General features: G+C 43.2%; 1 protein-coding gene across 6 annotated transcripts in view; it reads left to right on the forward strand.

Moving 5' to 3' along the window:
- Nucleotides 1-19,016, forward strand: part of ptprub (protein tyrosine phosphatase receptor type Ub) — a 411,243-nt gene that overhangs the window by 289,505 nt on the left and 102,722 nt on the right. For 5 of the 6 annotated variants that reach the window (XM_014169409.3, XM_082963807.1, XM_014169427.3 and 2 more), the window contains exon 13: nt 13,243-13,279. In XM_014169409.3, the coding sequence (XP_014024884.1) occupies nt 13,243-13,279 (37 nt within the window). Of the gene's footprint in view, nt 1-1,312; nt 1,509-13,242; nt 13,280-19,016 lie in introns of those variants that run through there. The other variant, XM_082963820.1, reaches the window with a different exon arrangement.

The following is a 19,016-nucleotide window of genomic DNA, read 5'->3' on the forward strand; positions in this document are numbered from 1 at the left end:
AAATATGTGCCCATTTTTAACTGCCTCCTACACCAACTCAGAAGCTAGGATATGCATATTATTAACACATTCGGATAGAAAACACTCTGAATTTTCTAAAACAGTTTGAATGGTGTCTGTAAGTATAACAAAACTCATATTGCAGGCAAAAACCTGTGAAAAATAGATCCAAAAAAAATGTGAATTTTGTGACTGTACTATTTAGTGTCATTGTTTTATAGATACCATAGTGAGAAAGGATTCATTTCGCAACACCTACGGCTTCCACTAGATGTCAACGATCTTTATAAAGTTGTTTGAAGCGTCTATGATAAACAGAGAGCAAATTAGAATCCAAGGAAGTTGACATGTCATCACTTCATTTTTTTGCGCCTGCGCATAAATCTGAGAAACGTGAGTTTTGTCTTCATTGTTTATCTAGACATAGGATAGGTTGTGTGAAAATATTACTGATGTTTAACGTTAAAAATGGACCAAAAGATTAATGCTAAACAACATTTGACATGTTTGAACGAACATAAATAGATTATTTACTAGGTTTTTTTAGCTTTTCGGCGTGATTTTACAGTCCCCCCACCACGTTTTGTGGGAGCATAATGAACGCTAAGTACTTGGTGTTATTTGGACATAAATTATGAACTTTGTCAAAAGAAACCACATTTGTTCCGGACCTGGGATGCCTTCCGGACCTGGGATGCCTGCCTTCTGATGGAGATAATCAAAGGTAAGGGGATATTTACAATGTTATTATCGATTTTAGATGATGCTAACTGTATAGCATAGCCTGTTGTTCTTAGCATAGCACCCCGTTTATTGCAAAATGTGATTTCCCTGTAAAGTTATTTTGAGATCTGGCCATTCGGTAGCAATTACGAGATGATAATATATTATTCTTTGAATGACAATATTATAATTTACCAATGTTTTCGAATAGTAATTTTGTTATGTTCACCGGAAGCATTTCAGAGAAGAAAAAAATCTGAATTTCACGCTACTGTAAAATGCTGTTTTTGGATATAAATATGAACTTGATGAAACAAATAATGCATGTATTGTATAACATAATGTCCTAGGAGTGTCATCTGATGGAGATTGACAAAAGTTAGTGCATAATTCAAGCTGGTTTCTGCTTTTGGTGACGCCTGACCTTGAATTGAAAATGGATGTTTGTACTTTTGTGGCTATGTACTGTCCTAACATAATCTAACTTTATGCTTTTGCCGTAAAGCCTCTTTGAAAATCGAACAATGTGGTTAGATTAAGGAGATTTTTATCATTTCAATTGTGTAAAATAGTTGATTGTTTGAGAAATTGAAATTATTAGATTTTTGATGTTTTGAATTTCCAGCCTTGTTAGCAATCCCGGCTCGGGGTTCATTGCTAACCTGTAGCCCCAACAGGTTAAAGTGGCAGCGCACGGTGAAGGCTCCGTGCAGGGAGTGAGGAACGTTGACAGATGGCCTGCTCAATCAAAAGCCATGAAGGCATATCATTCTGTCGCATCCCAGGTAAACTTTCCCTCCAGAAAGAAACAATCAGATTAGCAGCCCAATAATACAGTTTAAAGTGAGGAATGCCAAAGCCCCCCTCTATCTTGTACTTGCATAAATGCTTCTATGAAATTCTGACTGCCTTGTTATCCCATAAAAATGGAATTACTATTGAATCCAGTTTCTTAAAATAGCTTTGTGGTATGAAATTGGGTAGACATTGGAAGAGGTAAAGAAACCTGGGTAGGACAACCATTTTAATAGTGTTTATACAACCAACCAAGGAGAGTTTTCCAAAAAATCTATATTTTGTTTAAGCTGATAAATTGTCATGTCCCAATAGCTGATCAAGTTCTTGTCACTACAATGCCAAGGCTTGTGAACTTGTCCATCACTGTTCTAAATGGGGTAGATCACAGAAATTTCATATCGACAGGCCGTGATATCGGCATCAATTAACTTTTTTGCCAGTTTATCTTGTAGCCAGAGAAGAAGCCGAATGTATTTATCAAGTTAAGGGGGGAATAGAAGTTTTAGGCTTGGATAAAATCAAAAGAGCATCGTCTCCATATAGGGACATTTTGTGCTGCGTGTCTTTTATTTTAACCAGAGCTATATGGACACATGTACGAAAGAGAGTAGCAAGGGGTTCCATGGCTATAGCAAAGACATCAGGCGAAATAGGGCACCCCTGTCGGCAGCCCTTGAACAGGCGGAATGACAGCGAAATTTCCTGATTGGTTACCACGGACGCCATTGGGTGTGCATAAATGATTCTTATCCAATTAATAAATTCCTTTCCAAACCCGAAATGATCCAGAACCGTCATCATATACTTCCACTCAATCTGATCAAACGCCTTTTCTGCTTCAAGAGCAATTACCACTACCTCAACTTTATGATCATGATATATTACGTTGAAAAGGCATCTCAAATTGTAGTATACAGTTGAAGTCGTAAATTTACATACACCTTAGCCAAATACATTTTAACTCAGTTTTTCACAATTCCTGACATATAATCCTAGTAAAAATTCCATGTCTTAGGTCAGTTAGGATCACCAATTTGCTTTAAGAATGTGAAATGTTAGAATAATAGTAGAGAGAATGATTTATTTTACCTTTTATTTCTTTCATCACATTCCCAGTGGGTCAGAAGTTTGCATACACTCAATTAGTATTTGGTAGCATTGCCTTTAAATTGTTTAACCTGGGTCAAACATTTCGGGTAGCCTTCCACAAGCTTCCCACAATACGTTGGATGAATTTTGGCCCATTCCTCCTGACAGAGCTGGTGTAACTGAGTCAGGTTTGTAGGCCTCCTCGCTCACACACACTTTTTCACACATTTTCAATAGGATTGAGGTCAGGGCTTTGTGATGGCCACTCCAATACCTTGACTTTGTTGTCCTTAAGCCATTTTTCCACAACTTTGGAAGTATGCTTGGGGTCATTGTCCATTTGGAAGACCCATTTGCAACCAAGCTTTAACTTCATGACTGATGTCTTGAGATGTTGCTTCAATATATCTACTTAATTTCCCAGCCTCATGATGTCATCTATTTTGTGAAGTGCACCAGTCCCTCCTGAAGCAAAGCACCCCCACAACATGATGCTGCCTCCCCCGTGCTTCATGGTTGGGAAGTTGTTCTTTGGCTTGCAAGCCTCCCCCTTTTTCCTCCAAACATAACGATGGTCATTATGGCCAAACAGTTCTATTTTGTTTCATCAGACCAGAGGACATTTCTCCAAAAATTACGATCTTTGTCCCCATATGCAGTTGCAGACCGTAGTCTGGCTTTTTTATGGCGGTTTTGGAGCAGTGGCTTCTTCCTTACTGAGCGGCCTTTCAGGTTATGTCAATATAGGACTCGTTTTACTGTGGATATAGATACTTTTGTACCTGTTTCCTCCAGCATCTTCACAAGATCCTTAGCTGTTGTTCTGGGATTGATTTGCACTTTTCGCACTAAAGTACGTTCATCTCTAGGAGACAGAACGTGTCTCTTTCTTGAGCAGTATGACGGCTGTGTGGTCCCATGGTGTTTATGCTTGCGTGCTATTGTTGGTACAGATGAACGTGGTACCTTCAGACGTTTGGAAATTGCTCCCAAGGATGAACCAGACTTGTGGAGGTCTACAATTCTTTTTCTGAGGTTTTGGCTGATTTCTTTTGATTTTCCCATGATGAATCGTAAGATTCTAAAACCATGACATCATTTTCTCGAATTTTCCAAGCTGTTGAAAGGCACAGTCAACTTAGTGTATGTAAACTTCTGACCCACTGGAATTGTGATACAGGTAATTATAAGTGAAATAATCTGTCTGTAAACAATTGTTAGAAAAATTACTTGTGTCATGCACTAATCGACTTTCCAAAACCATAGTTTGTTCAGAAGACATTTGTGGAGTGGTTGAAATATTGGTTTAATGCCTCCAACCTAAGTGTATGTAAATTTCCAACTTCAACTGTAGCTCTGAGTAAAACTGCGCAAAGCATTTATTAATATCCTGCGGATCTGTTACTATTTTACCCTTCTTGTCTTTTGTTTTGTGAGTAGGTCTAGATGCCTGTACATGCCTCAGCCGTCTTGCTAATAATTTATGTGGTGTGTCACCCAGTTCAAAATTACTTTGTTGCCTTCTAGCTAGTAAAGAGCCCACCCGTTTCGTGATCTTTGTGATCTTCTCAAGGACTGCATTCGAGGAATTTGTCCTAAAAATGTTCTCCTGTTCCCCTAACTCTCTTTCAATTTCTCTCAGCCTTGTATTGGCGCGTTTCATCCTCTCTGATGTATAAGAAATAATGTAACCTCTAATCACAGCCTTTAGCGATTCCCAAAGGGTGGATTCGTCAACATCACCCGTGTCATTAGCTCTGAGGAAAAAGGCAATCTGCTCCTTCAAATACTGACAACAACTCTCATCTTTCAACAAGTATGCGTCTAAGCGCCACGGCCGCCGACCTGTAGACATATTGTCGAGTTTCAGCACCATGGACAGAGGAGAGTTGTCCGTAATTAGAATAGGGTGATAGGTAACCGACGCAGCTGCTGAAATTAGTTTTGAGTCCAACAAAAAATGGTCAATTCTGGAATATGATTTATGAACTGACGAAAATAACGAATAATCCCTATCTGTTGGGTGCGTCAGTCTCCAAATATCGACAATATTAAGGGTTGTCATCAATGTATTTAGACAGACACTGGCATTTGATTGTTGAAGTGACCTTGATAGCTGTTTATCTAAAAGAGGATATAACATATAGTTAAAGTCACCTCCAACAATAACACTTGTATCTGAGATATTTGGTATGGCCTTAAATACCCTTTGAAAAAAGAATGGATCATTGAAGTTGGATCCATATAAATTGACCAAGGTTATTGATTTCGAATTCAGTGTACCAGCAACAATAATATACCGACCATTAGGATCTGAAATCGAAGATGAGTAAACAAAAGGAATGTTTTTCCTTATCAGGATTGCTATCCCTCTCGCTTTTGCATCAAAATTAGACTGGTATATCTGACCGATCCAGCCGACTCGTAGCTTGGCCTGAGCAGAGCGTTTAATATGAGTTTCTTGAAGAAGCACTATGTCAGCCCCCAGTGATTTAAGATGAGAAAGAACTTTAGCTCGTTTCACGACATGACCTAAGCCATTACACTTCCAGCTGACTATCTTTATTCCACCAGGTCTACTCTGTGCTCGGTCACTATGTGGCATTTCTTATTTTAGAGCAAATTGTTGCTGTCATACAAAACCCAAAAGAAAAACATCCCGCCATGCGGGAGCTCGTCATGCCTCCTGTATTAAATTTGAACATAAAACACAGACCCCGTACCCCCTCCCGACCCATTACTGAGTGACTTCCCCAAACGAAGCACTCCTTGACTAACACACAAACCTGAGGGTGTCTAGACATACAGCTTGAACTAACTCGTCATCTATAGATTCTCCGCAAATAAACAAATATTAAATAACACTTAACTCTCACGTTAGGGGGTGAGTGGTGCTAAAACATGATAGGCTAATCTATGCTATATAAGCCATAACATTTCACCCATCATATAAGTCCCAATTTCTGATGTTCTGATCGAAAAGACATAGGCAGGAAATTCAAACGCATTCCTGGCCTGTATTTGGCCATTTAGCCGGTCGACACAGCCATTCGTATCCTCATCCAGGGAGCTTGCTTGACAAGAACAGATCGGCCCCTTTTGGGTTGTCAAACGTATGTGTTGATCCATCGATTGTCACCTGTTGGCCGCCCTGCATTTCTTGAGCAACTTTTCATACTCTTTCCGTTGGTTCCTCACCTCCAAAGTAAGATCTGGGTAGAAAGACACCCTGGCTCCGTTGTAGTTAAGGGGGAACTTTTGACTAGCCAGCTTGAGGATGAGATCCCTGGTCTGGGGTTAGTGCAGCCGTGCGATGAGTGACCTTGGTGGCGCGCCCTTGGCCGGCTTCGTTGCCTGTGATCTGTGTGCGCGGTCGATCAGGATGGCCGTTTTGAAGTGTTCAATCCACAGCAATGCCACTATCATCCCCGAGACCAATTCAGTGTGTTTCCCTTTCTCAGTATCCTCCTGGATCCCAAATATTCGGATGTTCTGGCATCTTGAATGCGACTCGAGCATTTCCAATGGGACTTACAGGTTTTTTTTTTCTTCATTTTTTTACGTTGTACACTGTTTCTCTGTTTCACCCTGTCCTTAGTTACCTTCACAGTTTCAGTCAAAGTCCCAATACTCTTTGAGATGTCAGTCAACCTTGTGTCCACCTTCTTGCTTAGTGAGTTTATAGCAGACAGTAGGTCACTTTGAGTAGGTTCTGTGGGGAACTCTTGGGAGCTAGCATCTTCAGCTAACTCCTCGTGGGTCGGCGATGTTGAAATCTCCTTAAAATTATCTTGTTTAGTGCCCCCTTTTTTGGTGCCAGACTATGTTTGAAGTTATAGGTTGAGAGATTAAGATAAATATCAATTTATTTCAAAATTGAGAGGAGCTCTAACAAAGCACGTCTACTCCATAGCACGTTCTCTAGCACACACCCTAAAACTTGTTTTTCAACCACACACAAATTTATTGATAACAAACTATAGTTTTGGCAAGTCGGTTAGGACATCTACTTTGAGCATGACACAAGTCATTTTTCCAACAATTGTTTACAGACAGATTATTTCACTTATAATTCACTGTATCACAATTCCAGTGGGTCAGAAGTTTACATACTCTAAGTTGACTGTGCCTTGAAACAGCTTGGAAAATTCCAGAAAATGATGTCATGGCTTTAGAAGCTTCTGATAGGCTAATTGACAACATTTGAATCAATTGGAGGTGTATGGCATCATGAGGAAGGAGAATTATTTGGGTATATTGAAGCAACATCTCAAGACATCAGTCAGGAAGTTAAAGCTTGGTCGCAAATGGGTCTTCCAAATGGACAAAGACCCCAAGTATACTTCCAAAGTTGTGGCAAAATGGTTTAAGGAAAACAAAGTCAAGGTATTGGAGTGGCCATCACAAAGCCCTGACCTCAATCCTATAGAAAATTTGTGGGCAGAACTGAAAAAGCGTGTGCGAGCAAGGAGGCCTTACAAACCTGACTCAGTTACACCAGCTCTGTCAGGAGGAATGGGCCAAAATTCACCCAACTTATTGTGGGAAGCTTGTGGAAGGCTACCCGAAACGGCAGAAGACTTGTTAATTTTCAAGTGTTTAACTCGATCATTGGTGTTTCCGCTCTAGGTCGTGGTTGTTATCTTTTGGGATCGCACCGGTTATTGGTCGCATGGATTAGTAGCAAGACTGTTGCAAAGCTTTGACATACAAACCATCAGACGGACAGACAGTGCAACTGCAAGCCTGAAGTCAACAGCTAAGACTCTCTCTCTCTCTCTCTCTCTCTCTCTCTCTCTCTCTCTCTCTCTCTCTCTCTCTCTCTCTCTGTCTCTCTGTCTCTCTCTCTCTCTCTGTCTCTCTCTCTGTCTCTCTCTGTATCGCTCCAGTGCTTTACACTGCAGCAGACTTTCTTATTTTTCAATGCGCTTCCCTTTGACGCTCAATGTCGCTGGACTATTATTGCCCTGCCAGACATATTTGGGTTGACATTTTATTAAAGGGAGGTTGCTTGCGAGTTTATTGTGTATTGTTATTTGAACTGTATTGATGTGGTGTGGTACTATTGATTATTGCAAATCCTCTAATGTTGATGACTGGGTTCTTTCTCGTCAAATGTTTCTATGAATTTGCCGTTAAATTGCTCTGACATTATTGTATGAGGTACTATTGGTTGGGTTACCCCTGTGCTGTGATGTGTTTTATATGGGGTGTCTTGTATTTTCTCTCCGCTGGCTATCTGGCAAACCAGCTACACTCTAGGCAGTCTATTCTGCTGATGTGTGTGTGTCTGGTAGTGGTACTCTATCTATACTACTCTTTTCCTTTCGGCAGGGTTAATACCTGCCTGGCGCCCGAGCAAAATCTTTATCTTTACCCCTCTAACAATACCGCTACACTGTATAATGTAAAGCCAGAAGAAGTCTATGGCAGGGCCACTCATGGGATATACATTGCCTTCGGAAAGTATTCAGACCCCTTGACTTTTTTCACATTTGGTTACGTTACAGCCTTCTTCTAAAATGGATTAGCAATCTAGACACAATACACCATAATGACAAAGCGTAAACAGGTTTTTAGAAATGTTTGCATATACACTGCTCAAAAAAATTAAGGGAACACTAAAATAACACATCCTAGATCTGAAGTCATGAAATGATCTAATTAAATACTTTTTTCTTTACATAGTTGAATGTGCTGACAACAAAATCACACAAAAATAATCAATGGAAATCCAATTTATCAACCCATGGAGGTCTGGATTTGGAGTCACACTCAAAATTTAAGTGGAAAACCACACTACAGGCTGATCCAACTTTGATGTAATGTTCTTAAAACAAGTCAAAATGAGGCTCAGTAGTGTGTGTGGCCTCCACGTGCCTGTATGACCTCCCTACAACGCCTGGGCATGCTCCTGATGAAGTGGCGGATGGTCTCCTGAGGGATCTCCTCCCAGACCTGGACTAAAGCATCCGCCAACTCCTGGACAGTCTGTGGTGCAACGTGGCGTTGGTGGATGGAGCGAGACATGATGTCCCAGATGTGCTCAATTGGATTCAGGTCTGGGGAACGGGCGGGCCAGTCCATAGCATCAATGCCTTCCTCTTGCAGGAACTGCTGACACACTCCAGCCACATGAGGTCTAGCATTGTCTTGCATTAGGAGGAACCCAGGGCCAACCGCACCAGCATATGGTCTCACAAGGGGTCTGAGGATCTCATCTCGGTACCTAATGGCAGTCAGGCTACCTCTGGCGAGCACATGGAGGGCTGTGCGGCCCCCCCAAAGAAATGCCATCCCACACCATGACTGACCCACCGCCAAACCGGTCATGCTGGAGGATGTTGCAGGAAGCAGAACGTTCTCCACGGCGTCTCCAGACGCTGTCACGTCTGTCACATGTGCTCAGTGTGAACCTGCTTTCATCTGTGAAGAGCACAGGGCGCCAGTGGCGAATTTGCCAATCTTGGTGTTCTCTGGCAAATGCCAAACGTCCTGCACGGTGTTGGGCTGTAAGCACAACCCCCACCTGTGGAGGGTGGGCCCTCATACCCCCCTCATGGAGTCTGTTTCTGACCGTTTGAGCAGACACGTGCACATTTGTGGCCTGCTGGAGGTCATTTTGCAGGGCTCTGGCAGTGCTCCTCCTGCTCCTCCTTGCACAAAGGCGGAGGTAGCGGTCCTGCTGCTGGGTTGTTTCCCTCCTACGGCCTCCTCCACGTCTCCTGATGTACTGGCCTGTCTCCTGGTAGCGCCTCCATGCTCTGGACACTACGCTGACAGACACAGCAAACCTTCTTGCCACAGCTCACATTGATGTGCCATCCTGGATGAGCTGCACTACCTGAGCCACTTGTGTGGGTTGTAGACTCCATCTCATGCTACCACTAGAGTGAAAGCACCGCCAGCATTCAAAAGTGACCAAGACATCAGCCAGGAAGCATAGGAACTGAGAAGTGGTCTGTGGTCCCCACCTGCAGAACCACTCCTTTATTGTGGCTGTCTTGCTAATTGCCTATAATTTCCATCTGTTGTCTATTCCATTTGCACAACAGCATGTGCAATTTATTGTCAATCAGTGTTGCTTCCTAAGTGGACAGTTTGATTTCACAGAAGTGTGATTGACTTGGAGTTACATTGTGTTGTTTAAGTGTTCCCTTTATTTTTTTGAGCAGTGTATATTAAAATAAAATCACGGATACCTTATTTACATATGTATTCAGACTTTTGCTCTGAGACTCTAAATTGAACTCAGGTGCATCCTGTTTCCAAATATCATCCTTGAGATGTTTCTACAACTTGATTGGAGTCCACCTATGGTAAATTCAGTTGATTGGACATGATTTGGAAAGGCATAAAAAATAGCCTTGCAGCAGTGCTCCCCATCCAATCTGACAGAGCGTGAGAGGATCTACAGAGAAGAATGGGAGAAACTCCCCAAATAAAGGTGTGCCAAGCTTCTAGCTTCATACCCAAGAAGACTCGAGGCTGTAATTTCTGCCGAAGGTGCTTCAACAAAGTGCTTTATGTAAATGGGATATTTCTGTTACATTTTTTGATACATTAGCAAATTTTTTTTTTTTTACTTGATTTTGCTATGTTATTATGGGGTATTGTGTGTATTTTGATGAGAAAAAACAACTATTGAATCAATTTTAGAATAAGGCTGTAACCTAATAAAATTTGGAAATAGTCAAGGGTTCTGAATACTTTTCGAAGGGACTGTCGGCTGGATAGCTGGGTTCATTTTATGACTTTTCCCCTAGCTTGCTATGCTACCAGCAATGTCATGGTGTACCTGATTTGTTTGAGAATGTATGGTCTTTCTATAAGGAACAGGAACCTCATAGTGATTTGGTTGACATTTATTTAAAGGTTATCACTTGACTACAGCAGTACTCTGGTGATCTGAGATAGTTTCAAATTAGCAGGGAGAGCTGTTAAAATGTTCTGGACTTGTATTTTAGGCCGAGGTTGTTTTTACCTGGAAAGTCAGTTTAAACAGATTCTTATTTACAATGACGGCCTACGGGGAACAATGGGTTAACTGCCTTTTTCCAGGGCAGAACAACAGATTTTTACCTTGTCAGCTCGGGGATTCAATCCAGCAACCTTTCAGTTACTGGCCCAACGTTCTAACCACTAGGTTACGTGCCACCCCTGGGTGGTTATTACCTGGGTGGTTTTTGGCCTGCCTCACTCCTTGGCCCAGGTCTACAATATGACTAACCTTTTATTTGTATTTTTTATTTAACTAGGCAATTCAGTTAAGAACAAATTCTTATTTACAATGACGGCCTAACCCGGCCAAACCCGGACAACGCTGGGCCAATTGTGCGCCGCCCTATGGGACTCCCAATCATGGCCGGTTGTGATTCAGCCTGGAATCGAACCAGGGTCTGTAATGACGCCTCTAGCACCTCTTACACCGCTGCGCCACTCGGGAGCCCTAACCTTCAAGGTTAGGGTTAGCATGTTCTCCGCTCCACTGCCTGACAAGAAATGGGTTTGACAGTTGAACCATGGTAAAGCTCTCTACTGATGGTGTTTCTCACCAGGCATAAGTATATTTTTGAATTTAAATCTTCCATTGAGCACCCTGCTTCACTGCATTTCTGATGATCTGGTATTTTTTTGAGTAGAGTTCAGTATTCTTGTTTAGGTCTTATACGGTATACTGTGCTTATCCCTAATTTATTCCTAATTTGTTCCTTAATTTTCTGTGTTTGGTTAATTACATCTCAGCATCACAAATGTTTTATTTTGGTCTGAATAAGCTTTGTTAAGGACCAAGATTACTGCTATAAGTGGCCCTCATTAACATTGGCAGAGACGTTTCAAAAGTGAAGGAGACTAACAATATTTGGCATTTACTCATGCTAATGAAATGGAGGTTTGCTGTCAAGCCTCAGTGCAATTGCTTTGATTGATGCATGTAAAGAGGCACTTGAAAGATGGTGCATTCTGACTGGCTCTTTGAAAACCACAGCATGGGCAGCATTTCAATCACAACACCCACTGCGTCTCCTAATGGCACACTCACACAGGCTAACCTGCGTGTACTGTAGTAGCGATGTCTGCCAACCCCTCTGGCATGACTGGCACAGTTTGTGTGGGCGGCAAGGCATCAGTATCCCTTATGTGGGCTATCTGTTTCTGCTCTCCAGATCACCAATTAACTCCACTCTCCTGCCTTCCACATACAGACCAACGACGTGCCAGTATGGATGGTTTAAGCTGCAATATATCTCCTCTACTTTCTGCGTTAGAAATGTTCCTGTCAAATGTAGTAAACCAAGTCTGCTCAGTCTTATTCCCCATCACCCGGAATGACAGATTTGCTTTTGGAAAGCCAGGTTGGGCATGGTCGCTTTCGTAACTTTGATTGAGTGGAAGGATGCGGGTTTAAGTCCTGCGACAGTGACTCAACAATCAGGGATCAGTCACTATCACACAAGCCAAAGTATTTATATGTGGGACACGTTCGATTGGAGAACCATCTAATGATAGAACATGTAGTTCATCTGAAATGTTCTTACAAGAGTTTAAAAACATTTATGTAGTTTTGCCCGTATTAAGCACAAGTGTTAAATCAGCATGGGATTCCTGCATAGATTTCTGCAAATGATTGCCTCGATGCAGTGAGGAATTACCCCTGAATTTTTATGGTCTGGTTTTTGTCGGTCTTGATAGTCTTCTAAGAGCCCATTGTATTTAAATGTCCAAAGCATCCTGCAATTACATTTCCATAGCGCTTACTGATGCTAAAAAAAGAGAGCTGAATGTGTGTGAATGCTTTAGTCAGTTTGTTTGTGGATCGTTTGTGTGTGTGTGTCTTCAATATGCCTCCCTGCGTGTCTGTTTTTTAGGAAAGAAACATCACCATAGGTTTGAGTGGGTTTAGGAAGAAGTCAGCTTGAAATGGATTTTCAATTAAAAAAGGCAATTTAGCCACAGTTTGAGAGGAGAGCTCTTGCTCCTTTCCGGATGGGCAGATTAGCATAATTGCCCCATAAGGCCTGAATTAGCATCTGTAAATCTTAATTTGATAATGCATCTCTTCGTCGAGGTGGCAAGACGGAATTGGATTAGGGTCTTAATTCTCATTAGTGTTGTTTGACAAAGATCCTTTTCATAACACCAAGATGTCATCAGCTGAAATTTGAAGGAAATTAATTCATTTTTATAGCGGCATATTGGTCCAGGGCCATCTTCACAATTCGGTTAATTTCCCTTTCATCAAATCTTCCTTTCTCTCTTTAAACACTTCACCTCAATTCTTGGCTTTCATATTGTTTGACATTCACTGGTGTCATATCTTTATAAGTGACTATCATTTTAGCTGATTGAATGCCTCCTCAGTATTCCACTCATGGGGCTCTATTTTGAGTGTCTTTCAATCCAATATGCTGGTCCCTAAAGATCTAAGAAAATCCTACAATGAATGTTTGTCTTATTTTCATCTGTTGAAAATAATTTTATTTGTGATTTTATTTTCAAAATACAATTTTCATTATGGTTCAGCCAAAATAATATATCATGCTAGGTGCATCGTTACTGCCTGCATTCTACAGGATGCAAAGCATTGGCAATGTTCCCAACTCTGATCTCTGTATTCTCTCTTTTTTTCAGGAAACCAGAATGAACTGCATCCGAATAGCCCGGAAAGGTAATTCAACATGAATATTTTCATTGACCAAAACGGTGACCTTTTATGGATCTCCCCGAGTCTCTGAAGTCCTGTAGGCTTTACTGTAGCATGTTGACCTTACACTCTAAATGCAACTCCAAAGATGAAAATATGTGTTGGGTTCAGGTCCAAACACTAGTCTTTGTGCTGGTATTCCAGACATGTACTGTAGATGGAGTCTAGCATGTGGAAGAAGCAGGGGGATTTCTCTGAAGATCCATGTTGTTTAGTGATGAGGCAGACTCCTGTGAGCTTTCCTCTCCTTGCCTTCAGAGAAAAGGACAGCAAGCAGGGAGAGATTAGAGATCAGGCTTTGATCATGTTTGTTTGGGGGGGACAACCATAGTTGTACTAAAGGCAGTTCCACTGTTCCCGTCAGACAGGTACACTACTCAGAGGGTGAGAGAAACATCTGAGGGCTTTTGACCCCTGTCTGCTCAAGAAGGGCCCTTCACATCAAAAACACAGATGGAGCTACCTGAGCCCATCAATATCAGCAATGTTTCTCCCCCCTTCCTCCCTCCCACTCTCTATCACCCTGCCACAGGGACTCAAAGGGACATGAAAAGGGTATATAAATTGACTTCTGATGGCACGACAGGCTCTCCCCCTCTGCCGTTGTTCGCTGTCGGATCGTGCTTACTAAAAGTAATGTATTTATAGTTATCATAGCGCTGCAACAGTAAGCTAGTCTTGCTAGTAAATTGACTTGGCAAGGTGTACTTTTCGGTGAAGGCCTCTTTTTGTGACTGAGTAATGAAAGAGACCAGGCTCTCTTGAAGCATGAATCCAAAAGGCAAGGCAAGCCATTTTAGCTCTGCGTCTCACTCCATCTGCTCCTCACAGACACCCAGTTGGGCTCTGATTAATTACGCCTCGACACATTGATGAACATTACACAGTACATGTCTCTTTTCTCTAGCATATACTGTAGGCATTGAGAGAGAGAGGGAAAGAAAACATAAAGGGCCTTGATGAGAACCCTATGAAAATGTATTTGAACATTCAGCCACATTGTGTTTTAACCCCCCAAATAGCTTTGAAATTGGTTATAATCAACTTTAGCTACTTTTTAATCAGCCTTTTAACATCCTGCTTGAAAAACAGGAAATAATATGGTGTCCGACAGGGTTAAGTAAAAAGACCAGCTTTAGAAACTGATGGAACTAAACTGACAAATAGGATACACCAGATCATTTTAAATGTCAAGGTACAACACATCAGTGCCAGTGGTTAGTCATTTTTTATCTATGTGATCCCTCTAACGTTAAAAATGGTTGCTGCTGCATCACCACATTTTACTGGTTTTGAAGCGTTACTTTTAAACAGCCTATGATCAGCAAAGTGCAGGCAAATTATTTGGGTTTAGATAACAAAGCTGGAGATTGCATATCAACTTCCAGGTGACAATTTAATGAACAATCTCTTGGCTGCTCCCAATACAACAATAGACTTCCATTTCTCATCTAAGTGCCAATTTCCCCACTCTCAGCCAGCCGGTAGGTGTATGGATGAATGTGGAAAAAATGTAATGTTTGGCTTAATAGAAATTCCCAGACTAAGTGTGGCAAGACGATCCTATCTGTCCAGGGTGTCAGTTAAATAAATATATTTTTTCCCCCGCAGCCTTGTTATTAGGATGAAAAATATAGGCCTACTCCTGTATTTCACATGATGAATTGAAGTTATATATGGCTTCTCCATCTCTCTGTGTTGGTAATATGGCAAAGAAGGGGGTCGAGTGATAAATGGCAGATATGTGAAAGCAGAACTAATAAATGGGCTCTGCCCTATCACTAAAATGGCCACCCCGGTCAGAACTACAGATCACAAAATGGCTGACTGCCAAAACTACAATTCCCAGAAGCAAGGGGAACCCTCAGAAGGTGGGGCCGACCCACAAATAAAGGGTCAAGACAAACCAGGAAGAGGGAGAGAAAGGGCTGGAAGGATCTGTGAACCATAGAGAAAGAGACAACATATATCGGCTGGATTTACTGTGTATGAGCTGGACTGTTTGGATGTGCCTGTTGGCATTTGGACCTGGACCTACCGGGAACCCGAGTCGTGTACTGAACCCTGCTATCCTTGACCTTGCCTGCGGCCTGGGTGGACCTGTTCGAAATAACTCTCATTCTGGGGTGATTTTGGTGACAGTTTCCCACTTAATTTGTGACAAATGCTCCTAATCTTGAAGAGATTTGCCACACCTGGTGGAGAATGCGGGCAAATGGACTAACCATACCGCTGGTTAGGTAGAGAAAAAAAAATGTTCAGTTAGCACTCCAAAGGGGAGTCAGTTTTTTTTGTGGCTTTGTTTGGTTATGACAGTTTTCTCGGGAAAATTAGTATGGGGGAGCCATACAGGCCCTGTTTCAAGCGGCGGCCGCCCAACAAGAGGCAACTAGAGCTCAACAAATAGCTCATCAGGATGCAATGTGAATGTATCAGGACACATTACAGGTCCAGCACCGCACCAACCAGCTGCTCAGAGAGGAGCAAGAGAGAAATACCCGGGAGTTAAGAGAAGGCCTAAAAGAGCTAGTGGACCAAATTGGGGCCCAGTTACCAGCTGCAAATACCCAGAGGCGGGCCAATCATTTTCTTAAAAAAATGACAAAGCAGGATGATGTGGAAGCATATCTCACCACCTTCAAAAGGACGGCAGAGAGGGAGAGGTGACCGAAAGAAGAATGGGCAGGGCTTCTGGCAACATACCTGGCAAGGGACGCTCAAAAAGCGTATTTCAACCTCGAGTTGAAAGATGCACAGGATTACGATAAACTAAAGGGAGGGATTCTGACTAGATTGGCAGTGACCGATACCGTGAGGGCACACCGCTTCCGCCAGTGGTCCTACCGACCTTGACAACCCCCCCGAACACAGATGTTCGACTTGGCACGGAAATGGTTGCTACCGGAGACCCATTCATCCGCCGAGATCATCGAGACCATCGTACTCAACCAGTTTCAGCGAGGTCTACCCCAAGAAGTTCGACGATGGGTTGGCCAGAATGAGGTACTTTCCACTGACCATCTCGTGGGCCTGGTTGAAGGGTATTGTACAGCAGGCACAGGAGGAAAGATCCCCATTCCCCAGGCCTGGACGAACCAGCGAACAGGGTAAGACTGTTGGAGGGGGAAGAGAGCAGTGTGGGGCCATGAGGAAAGAATCACAATGGGACCGAGACACTACGGAAAAAGCCATAAACCGTCACCGGGGGTTGAGGGGGTCTCCCCCCCCGAAACCCTATTATCTGTTACAATTGTAATCGACCGGGACATATTGCAGCCTACTGCCCTATTAAAGAAGAGCCAAGGTAATGTAACCTCAGTGAAAAAGAAGAAGCTCATATATGGTGTGCATGTCCTTTGGTAACCACTGTACTTGAAAGATCAAAAAACAAACATATGTGAAGGTTGAAGGGATTCCAGCAGTATGCTAAACCTGGTCGTTGCAAACCTAGTGTTGACTCATAAACTGGATACAAGTCAGGATATCAGTGTTACGTGCATTCATGGGGATACCCGTCTGTACCCCACAGCCTTAGTGAGCATACAAACTGAGGACGGTCTGCTGGATTATGAGGTCGGCGTGGTCCCAAAGACACCATATGATGTAATACTGGGTAGATACTTTCCTAACTTTGCAAAGTTAGGCCAAAAGAACAGCATATTTGAGAAGCCAACAACCCTGACCAAGCAGGAAGTAGCATGTAGCCTTCAAGCCAAGAAAAGGGGTATCCCAGGGGCCAACCTCACAGGTGCTAGTAGGGGAGGATGAGGAAGAAGTGGCAGACCTCGTTGATAACGAGCAGCCCGGTACTAGTGGGGCTGGTGATCAAACTGAATCCAAAGGACAACTATCTAAAACCAGCAGACCTGGCAGGGTCCCTGACTAATTTCGGGACGGCCCAAAGCCAGGATCCAACCCTGCAGCAAGCCAGAACAGATGTGCGGGTCGTCGATGGTACCCCCATAAATGATGGGATGATGCCTAATAGTTTTCCCCACTTCATCATGAAAAAGGGTTTGGTGTACAGAGTCTCAAAAATAGGGGTTGATGTGGTGGAACAGTTGTTGGTCCCCACCCAGTACCGGAGGACAGTACTGGATCTAGCTCATGGGCCATTCTGGGTGGACACCTTGGTATCGATAAAACCCGAGACTGGATTGTAAGGAGGTTTTGCTGGCCAGGAATTCAGGCTGAAGTGGCTCGGCATTGTGGAGAGTGCCCGGAGTGCCAGTTAACAGCTCCCCGACCAGCTGTTAGAAGCCCGTTAGTGCCACTCCCCATAATCGAAACGTCATTTGAGAGGATGGCGATGGATATAGTGGGCCCACTACCCAAATCCACAAGAGGACACCAATACATTCTGGTCATTCTAGATTATGCCACTTGCTACCCAGAAGCCATTCCCGTTCGGATGATGGCTTCCAAAAATATCGCCAAGGAATTAGTGCTCCTGTTCACCAGGGTAGGGGTTCCAAAGGAGATCCTTACTGACCAGGGGTCCCCCCTTTATGTCCCGCCTTATGGCGGAGCTTTGTAAATTGTGGCAGGTGAAACAGTTGAGGACATAGTTTTACCATCCTCAGACTGAGGATGAGAGATTCAACTGTACCCTGAAGTCAATGCTCAGAAAGGTAATCAATAAGGATGGGAAAAACTGGGATTGCATGTTGCCGTATCTGATGTTTGCCATTAAAGAGGTTCCTCAAGCCTTGCTGGGGTTTTCCCGCTATGAGCTGGTATATGGGATGCACCCCCGGGGAATCTTAGACATCGCCCGGGAAACCTGGGAGCACCAATCCACCCCATATACTAGTGTCATAGAGCACGTCACGGCTATGCAAGACAGGATAGCCACAGTCATGCCCATCATCAGAGAGCACATGAGACAAGCACAAGAGCACCAGCGGCACACTTATAACCGGCAGGCTACCCTGAGGGAATTTCAACCGGGAGATAAGGTGTTAGTGCTGATCCCCACGGCAGAGTGCAAACTACTAGCCACATGGAAAGGACCATATGAAGTACTGGAGAGAATAGGAGAAGTTAATTATCAGATCCGACAGCCAGGTCGATGGCCCCAGGAACACATCTTTCACATTAACCTGTTAAAAGCATGGAGAGAGAGAGAAACACTAATGGTCACGTACCCCACACACACTCAGGAGACAGCCAAAGTAAATATTCCACCTACTCTGTCCCCAGCACAGGTACAGGAAGTAAAGACCCTGATCCAGAAAAACAGATGTGTTTTCAGAGGTACCCAGCCGAATGATATCGTTTCCCTACCAGGGAGAAAAGTGAGCATGAGGCCATATCGGGTACCTGAGACTCGACAGGCCGCGATTAGAGCAGAGACGGAGAAAATGTTGGCAGCTGGACTGATCAAAGAGTCACATAGTGAGTGGTCTAGCCCAATTGTGATGGTCTCCAAGCCCGATGGGTCTTTGCGGTTCTGTAACGATTTTCAGGAGGGAATGAAATCTCCAAGTTTGATGTCTACCCCATGCCCCGAGTAGATGAACTACTGTAGAAAATTGGTAAAGCTCGGTACATTACGACCCTGGACCTAACCAAAGGGTACTGGCAAATTCCTCTGACCCCCAGTGCCAAAGAAAAGACAGCCTTTGCAACCCCTGATGGTTTGTTTCAATACACCGTCATGCCATTCGGCTTACACGGGGCCCCAGCCACCTTTCAATGG

Source organism: Salmo salar, chromosome 02 (genome assembly GCF_965601325.2).
Source record: "Salmo salar chromosome 02, fSalSal1, whole genome shotgun sequence".
Taxonomy (NCBI): Eukaryota; Metazoa; Chordata; class Actinopteri; order Salmoniformes; family Salmonidae; genus Salmo; species Salmo salar.